General features: G+C 38.1%; 1 protein-coding gene across 8 annotated transcripts in view; it reads right to left on the bottom strand.

Moving 5' to 3' along the window:
* RPRD2 (regulation of nuclear pre-mRNA domain containing 2) overlaps positions 1 to 14987 on the bottom strand; it is an 88616-nt gene that overhangs the window by 43965 nt on the left and 29664 nt on the right. For all 8 annotated transcript variants that reach the window (XM_070268315.1, XM_014739784.3, XM_003365036.5 and 5 more), the window contains exon 2: positions 4238 to 4367. In XM_070268315.1, the coding sequence (XP_070124416.1) occupies positions 4238 to 4367 (130 nt within the window). The remainder of the gene's footprint in view (positions 1 to 4237; positions 4368 to 14987) is intronic.

Raw genomic sequence — 14987 nt, forward strand, 5'->3', positions numbered from 1 at the left:
CAAAAATCTAGAGAAACAGATATAGCAGTTATTAGTACAAGAGTAACAGTTAAATCCACGAATAGGTAAGTCTCCGAGAGAGAGTATATAAAGACAGAAGAAAGGCAGCTCTGACAGTTTAGTCAGAAAGTGAGAAAACTACCAAAACCCAAACTTCCAAATGGTTTCAAAACTTTCTTCAATAACCAACAAGTAGCCATGAAACCCTTCTTATGTTGGGTTTATTTCAGAATATAAAGCTCATTATTTCCCCCCAAATCTTTATTTTTTCCCAACAAAGGTCATATGTACAATTTTCTCTATACTCACAGTCAAAAAATAAATAAATAAAACAAACAGAACCCACATTAAGCTCTGATGATAACTGACATAAATTCACTTTTCAATTCAATTAAAGATGATAATTTAAAAGAAAAAATGACTGCCTTTTATGAAGGTTTGGGATGGCGACAGGCCTTAGGAAAGTTCCACCCACATCAAAGATATACCTACACTCAAACAATCCTGACACAATACAAGCAAACCTTCAGTTCTTAGAGGAATTCTTCTAAATCTAAATATAACATGTGCGTGTAAAACTTATTGAAGTCATTGCTGGTGGCAGAGTAGTCCACAGTTTTCCAAGTGGTAACTCAACTCTGACATTCATGAAGACATTTTCCCTGTGCTTCAAACTGAAGTTTCAACTATTCTGTGCCCACAATGATGTACACATTCAGATAAATTGACATTTTTGTCCCTTAGCTGAGATCTCTAGGACACAAGTGGCAAGCAAATATCATCAGGTTGGTTTACTTTCATTTATGGCCCTCCCTGTCATAGACAGATTTTCATTACAATAATAACTAGTACGTCTAAAACAAAATCCTCAGGTTCTCAGCCTACAGAATTTCAAACCAATGAGGGAAGGACAAACTGAAATTTAGTAAAAAGGAACTGTGATAACCAGGTAATTATTTGGAAAGAAAGAGCTTTACAACCCATCTGAAAGCAGTAGTTTTCCTCTTCAGTCCTCTCTCTCAACTCATGGCTGTGAGTCCAGCCCATATCAACCTTTATTGAAATTGAGTAGCTCCTTAAAGGGATTAAAGGAATAAAAGAAATGCCTTATTGCAGAGGTCTCTAACAGGTTGCCCATGGCTCAAATTTAGTCATTAGATGTGTTTTTGTCTGCCTAGCAATATATTTTTTAAAACGTGATTTAGCTTCATACATTTTTTTTTTAGCTTCACACATGAGACACTGGACTCATATTTCCTCATGGCCATAGGCTAGGGCTGAGTAGTGCTGCCCCTTTAAATAGGTTTTTCCTCACATTCAACCCACTTCACTCATCTATGTTACCTGCCTAGAACTTCTAGACGTGTGCCCCTCCTTAATCAAAGAGATTAAAATGATAGCCTTAAATTAGGAGAAAAGAATTCAAAAACTATAGAACTGAGTCTAAAGTATTACTGTGAATAGAAATTTAAAAGGGGATAGTCATGGTTAAGATGGGGCTGTTTATCGAATACTGAAGCTGGTATTTTAATGTCCTCTCATTTATCATATAAACAAGGATATATTATGTTTCACTGATATAGTCTTCTGCTCCTGCCTCTATTATTGTTGTTGGTCTTTTTGTTGATACTGTTTTTTAACCACCCAGGGGAGATCAAGGCTCCCTGGAGGTATTTATGTGTTTGTTTGTTTGTTTATTTTTTGGTGAGGAAGATTGGCCCTGAGTTAACATCTGCTGCCAATCTTCCTCTGTTTTATATGTGGGATGCTGCTATAGCATGGCTCTATGAGCAGTGTGTAGGTCCACGCCTGGGATCCGAACCTGCAAACCCCAGGCCACCGAAGTTAAGCATGTGAACTCAACCACTACGCCCCTGTGTCGGCCCCTATTATTGTTTTGAAATATATATTGATAGCTGACAGGGGAACTCTAGCCTTCCTGTTCTTTTAAAAAGTTATCTTTGATATTTATCCTTCTACATTAAATCCTATTGAGATTTTGACTGGGATTAGAACGAATTTACAAATTACATATTGGGAAAGAATCGTATTTTTAACAATACCAAATGTTTCCCTTCAAAATGGTATACATATTACCTCTTCATTTATCCAGACCTGCTTTAATAGCTTTTAGCAAAGTTTAAAATTTTTCTTCAAAAAAGCTTTACCTACTTATTACATTTATTCTTGGTTAGAGTTTCTCTTATTTTGAGGGGCAATACTTTTTGTTGGAAAAGGAATCTTTTCTTCTGATTACATTTTTTTAATTGGTTACTGCTAGCATACAGAGGAAAGCTACTGATTTTGTATGTTGAACCTGACTGGCTATTTAACAGAACTCTTTCATTAGTTGATTCTATGTAGGCCAGGGTGGCAAACTATGAACCTCAGGCCAAATCGGGCCTGCTGCCTCTTTCTATAAGCAAAGTTTTATTGGAACAGTCACAGCCACTTGTTTATATATTGTCTATGGCTGCTTTCATGCTAGAAAGGCAAAGTCAAGTAGTGGTGACAGAGATCCTATGGTCTGCACAGCCTAAAACACCTACCATCTGGCCCTTTACAGAAAAAGGCTGCCCACCCCTAACGTAGACAATCATATTATCTGCAAATAATGACAATTCTGTCTCTTCTAACTGCATTCTTATTTATTTAGAAATAAATGGGATCTCTAGCGTTAAGGGGGAATATTAATGACAATAGATGGCATCCATGACTTGGAATGCTTTTATTGTTTCACCATTAAGTCTGACGTTTATTACAGGTTTCTGAAGATACCCTTCATTGAGTTAAGAACATTTTCAGAGATTAAAATTTTAATTTAAAGGACTGTAACTTTATTCTGAGATTATGTTCTTTCCACCTTTTTCTATGAAATAGTAATACAAAGTGGTTGTTTTAAAAACTATCTTTACATGGTAAAATAAAAGCTGACAACCGTATATTAATCCATGAACTAGGCCATGAAATCTGTCTAGGAAACACTAGGTTAAGTTTTAAAGAGACTATAATGATATCACAGCAGACACTCTAAGTGAAATCATCCAGTATACTGCTTTTCTTACTCAAAATTATACTGGGTTTATATATGTAAAGAGGCAGCACAGATTAGTGGTTAAGTGGCAAAGAACACAGGCTTTGGGGTCTAGACAAACTTGGGTGAGAATTCTGCCTACCCATCCCCTACCCTGCCCCACGTAGCTATGAGAATTTAGGCAAGCTACTAAATCTCTCTAAACCACAGTTTCCTCTTCCTCAAAATAGGGATAATAGTAGTAACCACTTTGTAAAGTTGTTCTCTGGATTAAATGACTTAAAGCACACAAAGCACTTTGTATAGTATCTGGTCAATTATGAGTGTTCAATAAATGTTAGGTATTGTTATGGTTATTACTTTATGTATTTCTTGATGTGTATAAATCTTTATCACTTAGTACATTCAATGAGGACCATATTTTAATCTTTTGTAATACCAAAGTAGAAATCCCAAGTTAACAATCAAAAGGAGGGAACAAGGATCATTCAGTTCTGACCGGGTTAATACTAACAAATGAGTCAATAATATACAACATTCATATATTTATATAAATATATAATATTATGCTAATAATATATAATTTGAGGAAACATTTAGCTATTTTGATTGTTCCATATAATTGTTTATCCTCCAATTGTGTGTGTGTTTCTTGCACCAAACAACTTACAAATATGGATGAAACACAAGGAAAGCACTATTAATACAGAGCAAAAATAAGATCAAATATAAGTGTTCCATGCACTTTGGCAAATGATGGATACAATTTTGCTAAGAATGGAACAAATCGATAAGGAGTTGGGAACAAAGATTTCCATTTTTCTTTAATTATACAGCTTTCCTGGAGGGGGCAAGATTTCAGGAAGACTCTGAAAGAACAAAGGAAATGTGTAAAAAACACAAAAACAGAAGAAGAGGTGTAAGGCAGTACAGCCAGAGAGTATGATCAGGAGATACATATGGTCAAGTTAGAAGAGAAGAGACAGAGAGTAAATAACAGACAAGCTTTCAAAAAGGGAAGAAAGGGTTTTTAAAAGACAAATGTGTGTATTAGCAGGAAAGTTACAATGAACAATTTGGGCAAAATATCCTTGGATCTTCAAGCATGTGCAACTATTACAGTTCTTACTAATGGATAAAAGGGGAACTAAAATTCTAAATTTTGTAAGTTTAGATCCCAAAGAGCCGTAAGAATTTACTCACTTCACTAGAGCAGCTGCTTCAGGAAGCACATCAGCAAACGATTCACGAAATACGATGGCATTTTTCCTTTTGCAGTTCTGTATGACATCGTTGGCAAGGTAAAAGAGATTCAAACGGTGGGGATAGGCAGCTGGAGATGATAAAAGACAATAAATAAAACCAAGTGAGTCAACTTATACTTGGTTCAACTTATTCCAAATACAGCGTTCTCAAACTATGTAACTGCCATTACATGGATGGATAGACGGATAAACAGACAAACAAACTAACGGGTCAATTTACTGAACTTAGTTTCTAAAAACCTTGACTGCTTCAGGTTAACTTTCTGTTCAAGGTACTCCTTGAGTAGATTTCTACTTCACTTTGTAGATGTGTGGCAGTAAAAAACTCATTTACTCTGGAGAAGCTACAATAAAACAAGATTGTTCTCCCAAACATTTAGAAAGATAAAAAAATTAGTTGAAGCAGCTCAACTTGTTGCAAAAACACCACGGTTAGTGGAAAGAACACAGGCTTTAGAACCCAATCAGAATGTGACCTTAAGCAAATTGGTTAACCTCCTCTACATAATTACTGTAGATAGCTTCTTTTCATCAACTAGTCCAGACACCACTTAGTTACACCTAAGTCCTCTCACCTACTGAAAAAGAGGCTCTGTTGCTACTTTCATCACAAGGTGAATGTCCTAGGAAATAAGTAATCTGCTCCCATAAACACACCTACATCAACGTTTTCAAAGGCCCATGACAAGGCCCAATAAATTTACGATCTTGAACCTTGAGCTAAGTCACCCAAGTTTGAAGTTTCATTATTATCCTGGTCAATGTTAATGTCCATGTAGATGATCTATCACATTTTCCTGTCTCTCAATTTCTTCATGTCAAATTCAGCGATCTACAAGAACCACTCCTTTGTATATTTTATTTTATTTTTTTAAAGATTTTACTTTTCCTTTTTCTCCCCAAAGCCCCCCAGTATATACTTGTACATTTTTTTTAGTTGTGGGTTCTTCTTTGTGGCATATGAGATGCTGCCTCAGCATGGCTTGATGAGCAGTGCCATGTCCGTGGCCAGGATCCAAACCAGTGAAACCCTGGGCCGCCGAAGCAGAGCGAGCAAACTTAAGCACTGGCCATGGGGCCCGCCCCTCCTTTGTGCATTTTAAAATCCCCTTTTCTGACCATTACGTTCCATTCCCATTATATTTGTTCTTCAATTTCAACAAGATCTCAGTTCTTTCTCTCTCACTCTACAGTCTCTTCCAGTACTAAATTCTTTATCAATTTCAGAGTCTTTGATCCATTATTTAAACCACTCTTTTATCAAAACCTTCATTTTCTTTTCCTCTTCCTCCTTAATTTAGCCTTTTGTTATGTGCATTCAACAAAATCCTAATGCCGGATCAATCTAACTGAATGCCTTTACTGCACCTTTATTTCTGCTCCTGGGTTCTGCTGAAGAAAAATCATACACCAGGAAAACTGAAACCATATAAATTCAGTCTCCTCCTTCAGTTGGGCCCTTACTGCTACGGTCCTTCCACATGTCCTTTATTAGGGTAAGCCCCCTATCTTACCAGATTCCTTCTCACTCTTAGGAGATAAACATATGCTATTTCACAGAGAAAGCAGCAATCATTAGTTAGGAATTATGTGATCTCAAAAAAATGTATCCATATTTAAACCCATCCAGATCAACTTACCTGAGTCAGCTAAAACCTTTCAGATTCAGGGATCTGAAAGAGTTTCATATACTCACTGCCTCCACTTTAACTCTTACTAACTCCATAATTATACGAGCTACCTTTTCCTTCTCTACTTAAAAAAGGCAACCTACTATGCTAAGAGCTTTATATAAATTATGCTATCTCATTTATGTTGCCATCACTCCACTCAAACAGCAATTACCAAAATTATCAATAAATTTCAACTTATTAAATCCAATGGAGATTTTTTAAAATGTTATTTCTTTGCACACAGAATAATCTGTTATAGTAATTTCTCCTTTGGTTTCTGCCATAACCATTCTCCTGGTTTTCCTCCTACCTCTCTGGCTCCTCCTCCATCCATATACAGCTGGGCATGTATAGGTAAACAGCTCTGCCTGTGATTATCCTCCTTTAAATATTGATGCTCCCCAGGGTTCTCTCCTGAGCACTCTTCTCTATTCACCCACAGCATAGTCTTTAAGATTTCAGGTTTTAAATCAGATAGTCTGTTCCATTCCTGGCTTTGTCACTTATTAACTTTGGGTTTTTATACATTACTTAACTCTTCTATATGTCACTTTCTTTTTCTTTGTAAAATGACAACCTTACAAAGGGCTGTTATAAGAATTAAATGAAACAATGTATGTAAAGCATTTAGGACAATACTTAGCACACAGAGAATGGAATACTATCAGCATAATCATCAACTTCCATGGCTTTAACTACTACCATCTATGTATCAATGACTCCCATATCCAAAGATATCAAGCCTGGATTTCCCTTTACCAGTCAATGCACATATGCACTTCTAAATCTGAGAGGTACCTTGAAATTGATTTTTCAGTATTTTATTAATAATTTTCAGGGGCCAGCGCCGTGGCTGAGTGGTTAAGTTTGCGTGCTCTGCTGCAGCGACCCAGGGTTTCGCTGATTCGGATCCTGGGTGTGGACATGGCACCGCTTGTCAGGCCACAGTTAGCAGGCATCCCACATGCCACAACTAGAAGGACCCACAACTAAGATATACAGCTATGTGTCGGGGGGATCTGGGGAGATACAGCAGGGAAAAAAAAAAAAAAAAAAGATTGGCAACAGTTGTTAGCTTAGGTGCCAATCTTTAAAAAGAAAAAATAATAATAATAATTTCCCACCTCTTCCCTTATTGCTCTTGTATTTAGCCAGAATTTTAGCAATCTTTGACTCCTCCTCCTCCCTCCCTGACCCTCACTCCCATAGATAAATCTCTAAGTCCAGACAATTCTATCTCCAATAACTCTTGTCAAATTTATCCCCTCTTCTCCTTCTCTCCCTCCTTTTGCTCCCTGCCTGGGTTCATCATCTTTGACCTGTACTACTGCAACAGCCTCCTAACTGGTTATCTTACCTCTAGACTTGGTCCCCTCAAATTTACTCTCTATATTATTGCTAAATTCATCTTAAAACATTACCCAATTATTTCTCCTATCTTTCAATGCTTTCCAACCGTTTACTGGAAAATAACCAAACATCTTAGTCTCCATTAATGATCTGGATCCTACTTGCCCTGCCAGTCTCATCTCTTCCCCTTCAAATTCAAAGTTCCCTCTTTAATGAATTACTCAGTTCCCAGAAATCTTGCATGCTCTCTTAGAATTTTCCTTTTCTATGATAAACCTATTCTGAATAATCTTCAGTTTTCTACTCATCCATAGGAAAAAATCCAAAATTTTAAATTTAATTCACGTCAGATTCTGACCCTCCATCTTATCTCTTCTTCCCCAAATAAATCACCTTAAACTATTTTATTGCCACTTCTTCCACCCTCCACTCCAGTCAGAGCACTGTAGAAATTCAGAAGGAATGAGAGAAGCTGGCTGAGGTAGTCTGGGAAGACGCTTAGAAGCAGTGGAATTTGAGAAGACCAATGCTGAATGCTTCCCAAACCCTCTGCAACCTAGCTCTCACCTGTTTAGCTTCAACTTGAGCCGTTCTCTCCCTTACAGCTCCAGTTTAGTGAACTACACTCTTCTCATCTCCAAGCTCCACCCTCTCTTTGTCTTGCTGCCCATATCTCAATATTTCCTTTTCTTTCGTCAAGTCTCAGCTTACATATCATATGGAAGCTTCCCATCCATGAAGCTTCCCCTGACTCCATAAGACTATGCCTTTAGCGCATCCTCAACTTGAACCTGTCATAACATTTATCACACTGTGCTGTACTCGTCGGCCTCCTCCAGCAGAGCATCAGCTCCCTGAAGGCCGGGATTCTGCCTTGTTTAATGCCATGTCCTCAATGACAAATCATTGTCTGGTAGGTGCTCAATTAATACTAGCTAAATGTTTGATGAAGAAGTTAAATTTTCATAGGAAGGAAGGAAGGGGAAGAGTATTCCCATGAGAACAAGTCATGAGCAAAGGTGCTGAATACGACTGTGCAATGAGTGTCTTTTGTTTTGGAGAAGGGAGAAATTTAGGCTAGAATTTTTAATTTATTTAACCAATACTTATATAGCACTTCCTATGTGCTAGGCACTGTTCTGAAGATGATACAATTATTAACTGATATTGTTACAACAATTCTATGAGGTTGGTACTGTTATCTCCTGGAGGTGAAATGAAGTGAACTGTCCAAAGTCACAGCCAGTAAGTGGTGAAGCTGGGATTTTAATAAAGACAGTTTGGATCCAGAGTCTATGTTCTTAACCGCAACCTATTTCTGTTTCTGTCTTATCAGGAAGGTTTGGGTGCAAGAACAGTGGGAGAATAGGCAAAGATGACAAAGTCTGATGGGACTTAAATAATAATCTAAAAAGTCTTAGCCTTTATTCTGTGACTAAAAAGAAGCCATGAAAAGCTTTTATACAGAAGCATGTTTTAGGAAAAGTAGCAAATAATTTTACTGTTAAAAAAATAAAAAGATGAGCTGGCCCAGTAGCATAGTGGTTAAGTTCACATGCTCTGCTTCAGTGGCCTGGGGTTTGCAGGTTCGGATCCCGGGCACAGACCTACACACCACTCATCAAGCCATGCTGTCTGGGGCATTCCATATACAAAACAGAGGAAGACTGGCATAGATGTTAGCTTAAAAACAATTTTTTTTCAAGTAAAAAGAGGAAGATTGGCAACAGATGTTAGCTCAGGACCAAGCTTCCTCACCAAAATAATAATAATAATAAGAATGATGATAATAATAATAATAGCTAATAACACTATAAGGAAGGAACCAGACAAATCCAAAAGGTGAGTTATTCTGCAGAACAACTGAAATCAGTGGCATAAAATGTACTGGAGAGATTAAAAGACTCAAGGGACATAGCAGTCTGATACAATTAATTTGTATTCCTGAACTGGATACAGTTAGGACTAACCAGCTATAAATGACATTTTTGGATCAAGTGAAGAAATGTGAATGTACCTGGGATTAGAAAAGACGAAAATTTACAGAAATGGAAATAAAGAAATTATCAACTGAAAATAAAACAGTAATTACAGAATGATCTCATGTTAGGAAAAAAACCTGAAAAAGAGATCAGAAAAGACAGGGAATTGAGTTTTAACAGTACTGATCTCTATTTTTTTTCCTTTTGCTTGTCTGTATTCTAATTTTCTACAATACATATTTACTGCTTCCATAATAAAAGGTTATTAAAGAAACATAGTCATTTTTGCCCAGAAAGTTTAACTGGTTGTCTTGAAGTACTTTGTATTTCAGTCTGGACCTCTTCTTTGAACTGCAGACTCAAATATCCAACTGTCTACCCAACATCTCCTCATGGATGTCTAATACACAGCTCAGACTCAAATGTGATCTTCTGCTCTCTTCCTCCAAACTGTCTCCTTCTACAGTCTTCTCCAGCTCAGTAAATGACATTTCTTTTGGAGGCCTTTTTTTGTTTTTAAAGATTGGCACCCGATCTAACAACTGTTGCCAATCTTCTCCCCCCTCCCCCCGCCACCTCTTCTTATCCCCAAAGCCCCCCAGTACACAGTTGTATATTCTGGTTGTAGGTCCTTCTGGTTGTGCTATATGGGACGCCGACTCAGCACAGCCTGATGAGCAGTGCCACGTCCATGCCCAGGATCCCAACTGGCGAAACCCTGGGCCACTGAAGTACAGCATGTAAACTTAACCACTTGGCCACAGGGCCAGCCCCAGGAGGCTTTTTTTGCAGCCAAAAATCTTGAGTCATCCTTGACTCCTCTCTGTCTTTCACAATCCACATCCAAACTCACAATGCCAATCTCATTAACGCTACCTTTGAAATGTACACAGACTGAGAAAGTCACAGATGCAGAAAGGGGGAAGGTTAGAATAAACGCTGTGGTGTTGGATCGTAATTGGAAGTCTTGATATGAACTCACAGTTATATACAGAAAACATACAGTGAATGAGTGTGTGTACGTGTGTGCATGCGCACATGCATACATACAACTATTTCCTAAATCTTTCCATGGAAAATGCCTAGAAGTAATAGTATCCCAATACCTAATACCTAGATCTTGGTTTCTACAAGGAACCAGGGCTTCTTGGAGAAATGGCTGATTCCAGGCCAGTAAAGAAAGTATAAGAGCTTGGAACGTCTTGTACCAGAAAGCAAAAAAGTGCCCAAAGAATGATGTGAAAAGGAAACAGGCACTATCTTCAAGGGGTTCTTGTTGGTCAAATCTATAGATGGACAAGTGTCAAAACAAATAATGGTAAAGGATTATAACCCACTGAATAAAACAGCAATCCATGAATACATACTGATGTAAATAAATAAACAAATAGGGGAAGGGGAAAGCCCTGCCTCATAACCAAATGCCAATTAATAAGTGCATTAGGAAGGATGGAATTAAAAAAAAAAACATTTTGGGCCAGGCCCAGTGGTCTAGTGGTTAAGTTTGGTGCACTCCACTTTGGCAGCCCAGGTTCAATTCCTGGGCACAGACCTAAACCATTTGCCTGTCAGTGGCCATGGGTGGTGGCTCACATACAGAAAGAGGAAGACTGGCAGTGGATGTTAGCTCAGGGTGAATCTTCCTCAGCAAAAAAATAAATCAGCATTTGGCAACCATCACAGTAAAAACTGACTCAAGCAACAATCACCAATGGACGCTAAAGCTAGTGAGAGAGAGTTTAATTCAGAACAGGATATTTACAGTCTCAGACTACTTCCCCACAAAATATTCACTCACTTTACAGTGGAGAAAGCAGGCAAAGACCATCTTAATCGAGTGATAAAAGTTAACACCACTATTAATAAGGCAGATTGACATCATGTTCCTCCACATATAATGTATTAAGAACCAGCATCAGGGCTGGCCCGGTGGCGCAGTGGTTAAGTTCGCACATTCCACTTCTTGGCGCCCAGGGTTGGCTGGTTTGGATCCCGGGTGCGGACATGGCACCGCTTGGCAAAAGCCATGCTGTGGTAGGCATCTCACGTATAAAGTAGAGGAAGATGGGCATGGATGTTAGCTCAGGGCCAGTCTTCCTCAGCAAAAAGAGGAAGATTGGCAGTAGTTAGCTCTGGGCTAATCTTCCTCAAAAAAAAAAAAAAAAAGACTACAGCATCACTTCTGGTATTTTTGCCCAAAACTGCATAATCTGAATCTAATAATAAGCAAACATCAGATAAACACAAATTTATGTATATTTTACAAGCTATTGGCCCAGATTCTTCAAAAATGTCAAGGTCATGAAAGATAAAGACAGACTGAGGAACTGTTTCAGACTGAAGAAAACTAGAGAGACATGAAAACTACTGCAACACATGGCCCTGGACCTTTAAAGACCAACAGTGGCATAATTGGTAAGTAAAATTCAACTAGGGTCTGTGGCTTTGATGGTAGTATTGTATCAGTGTTAATTTCCTGATTTTGATGGTTGTTCAGATGCTATACAACAACTGTTGCAATGTACTGAACTGTGTGTCCCCCAAAACATATGTGGAAGCCCTAACCCCTAATGTGACTATATTTGGAGACAGGGCCTACATATAAAGCGGTAATTAAGGTTAAATGAGGTCATAAGGGTAGGGCCTTATAAGAAAATAAGAGTGTCCTTATAAGAAGAGGTACCAGAAATCTCTCTCCCCCACACCCCCGCCCCCTTCCCATCATATGAGGACAGAGTATGGAGGTGGTCATCTGCAAGCCAGGAAGAGAGCTTTCACCAGAAACTGAACTCTGTCTGACCTTGGCCTTGGGCATTCCATCCTCCAAAACTGTGAGAAAATAAATTTCTGTTGCTTAAGCCACACAGTTTGTGGTATTCTGTTATGACAGCCCAAGCTTATTAATACAACTATATAAGGAGAATATCTTTTTTTTTTTTTTTTAGGAAATAAGACACTGAAGTATTAAGTAGGTAGGGTATCATGTCTGCATCACACTCTCAAATAGTTCAGAAAAAAGTATGTGTATGAAGAGAGGAACAAGAGATAAAGCAAATACGGTAAAACATTAATTATTGGGGAATCTAGGTGAAAGGTACCTAAGAGGTCTTTGTAATATATCACAGCTTTAAATTTGAAATTACTTAAAAATAACAAAAAAAAACCCACACAGACTCTAACCAATACTTACCATTGCCTCCTGGTCTAAGTCATAACCAACTTTTGCTTGAATTCTCGTGGTAGACTCCTAACTGGTCTCCCTGCTTCTACCTTTGCCCCACTTCACTCTAATTTCAACTCAGAAGAGAGACCCTTTAAAAACTAAACCTGATCGTTATCATTCCACTACTTAAATCCCTCCAATAATGGCGCCCCTCTTACTTAGAGTAAAGATCAAAGTCCTCACGATGATCTATAGTCCTAAACAACCTGCCCCCGCATTCTCTCTCTGATCTCCTGTCCTGGTCACCATTTATTCATTCCATTCCATCCACCTTGCTGCTGCAAGATCTACAACACAGCTGGCATGCTCCCTGCCTCCGGGTCCTTTAAGCTCCCTGCTTCCTCTGCTTGGAACATTTTTTTCTCATGTATTCTCATGGTTTACTTTATCACTGCTTTTAAATCTTTGCCCAAATGTCACTTTCTCAGTGACTTCCTATACTTCCCTGACCAGGAAAACTGCAACATCAAACCACCAATACTTCTATCATCTTTCCTTATTTTATCTTCTCACATAACACATATTTCTCAACATACTATACAATTTACTTACTTTATTTTTTGCCTGCCTCCCCCCATGAGAACATAAGCCTCATGAGGGCAGGGATTTGTGTCAATTTTGTTTACTGTTTAATTCTCAGCAACTAGGACCATGCCTAACACATAGTAGGCTTTCAGTAACTATTTCTTGAATGAATAAATTAGAAAAAAAGAGAAGGAAAATACAAGGAAAAAAAGAAAAGGAATGAAAATGAATAGTCTTCTATTCAGTCTGGTTAATAATCCCATAAGGCAGTTGGCTTCTGTCTAACTATAAGGGACAGATAGGTATTCGAGAAGCTGCGGTAGAAGTTAATCTAGATATAAAGTCAGTGTGCTCACAACATCAATTACTCAACAATCTGGAAACTAGGTACTCAACGCTCTTTTTTTTTTGAGGAAGATTAGCCCTGAGCTAGCTACTGCCAGTCCCCCTCTTTTTGCCGAGGAAGACTGGCCCTAAGCTAACATCCATGCCCATCTTCCTCTACTTTATATGTGGGATGCCTGCTACAGCCTGGTGTGCCAAGCAGTGCCATGTCCACACCCAGGATCCGAACCGGCGAACTCCGGGCCGCTCAGAAGCAGAACATGTGAACTTAACCGCTGTGCCACTGGGCCAGCCTCTTCAATGCTCTTTTTATCATTATGAAGAAGGGGAAAGAGACTGACAAGAGGAAAAGGAGGGCTATTAAGTACTTTCAAAATAAAACTGTTAAGCTGGTGGCAGAAGGATTAGATAATTTTTAACTTGTTGATATTAATATTTTATGTCAGCCCATCCTTGTTCCAAAAGGCAAGGTTAAGGCAGCTGATATAATATAGAAAGTGTTTTCAACCTGAGTGGTCTTTCAATTACAGAGAAGAGGCATTATGTATAATGGAAAGGGCACAAGGATGAGAGTCAGAGGGTCTGATTGTAACCCTTCAAAAGGATTCAGTTTCATTAGCTTTACTCTGACTTCATTTGTGAAACAAGGATGTTGAAAGAAAAAACAGAAACAAGGTTACGTGAACAAAAATGTTATCTATAATTGTAGAAAAACTAGAAGCACCTTAAAGAATAACAATAGGAAAACAGTTAAGTAAAGGTAATCCATATTACGTGGTTGATAAGTGTCTGTAAATAACACGAAAAAGCTTGCATTAGAGTTAGTGGAAAAAACCAGGAAAGAAAAATGTACATATACCCTATGTAAAACTGGATGATTATTTTCTAAATTTTCTATAACACAGTTATATGATCTTTATATTAAAAATGAAGGCATATAAAATAACTGATTTGTATTAAATTATCTATGGTGCACTCTCTGGCTTTAATAAACTATAATTAAATAAATATTTATTTGTGAGGCTATTTAGTACAAACAATGGCAATGCTACACAAATATTTAAAGAGAAAAAAAGGGGCTATCCCCGTGGCCGAATGGTTAAGTTTGCACGCTCCACTGCAGCAGCCCAGGGTTTCACCAGTTTGGATCCTGGGCATGGACATGGCACCGCTCGTCAGGCCACATTGAGGCGGCGTCACACATGCCACAACTAGAAGGACCTGCAACTAAGATATACAACTATGTTACCGGGGGAATTTGGGGAGATAAAGCAGAAAAAAAAAAAAGAAGATTGGCAGCAGTTGTTAGCTCAGGTGCCAATCTTTAAAATAAATAAATAAATAAAAATAAAGAGAAAAAAATTACACCTTTTCCGAAAGAATCCATATCTTCTCTTAAAAAAGATAAATCCTCCAAATTCCTTAAAATCACTTAATTGCTTTGTTGAGGGTCACGAGAAAAGAATAATCATCTGAAAAAGCATCAAGGTAGAAAGAACACTAAACTCAAAGAAAAGCTTAGTGCCACGCTGACCCACCACTATATGAGGATGATCTTACATCATCTAAACCAGGAGGTTTCAAGAGTGA

Source organism: Equus caballus, chromosome 5 (assembly GCF_041296265.1).
Source record: "Equus caballus isolate H_3958 breed thoroughbred chromosome 5, TB-T2T, whole genome shotgun sequence".
NCBI classification, from domain to species: Eukaryota; Metazoa; Chordata; class Mammalia; order Perissodactyla; family Equidae; genus Equus; species Equus caballus.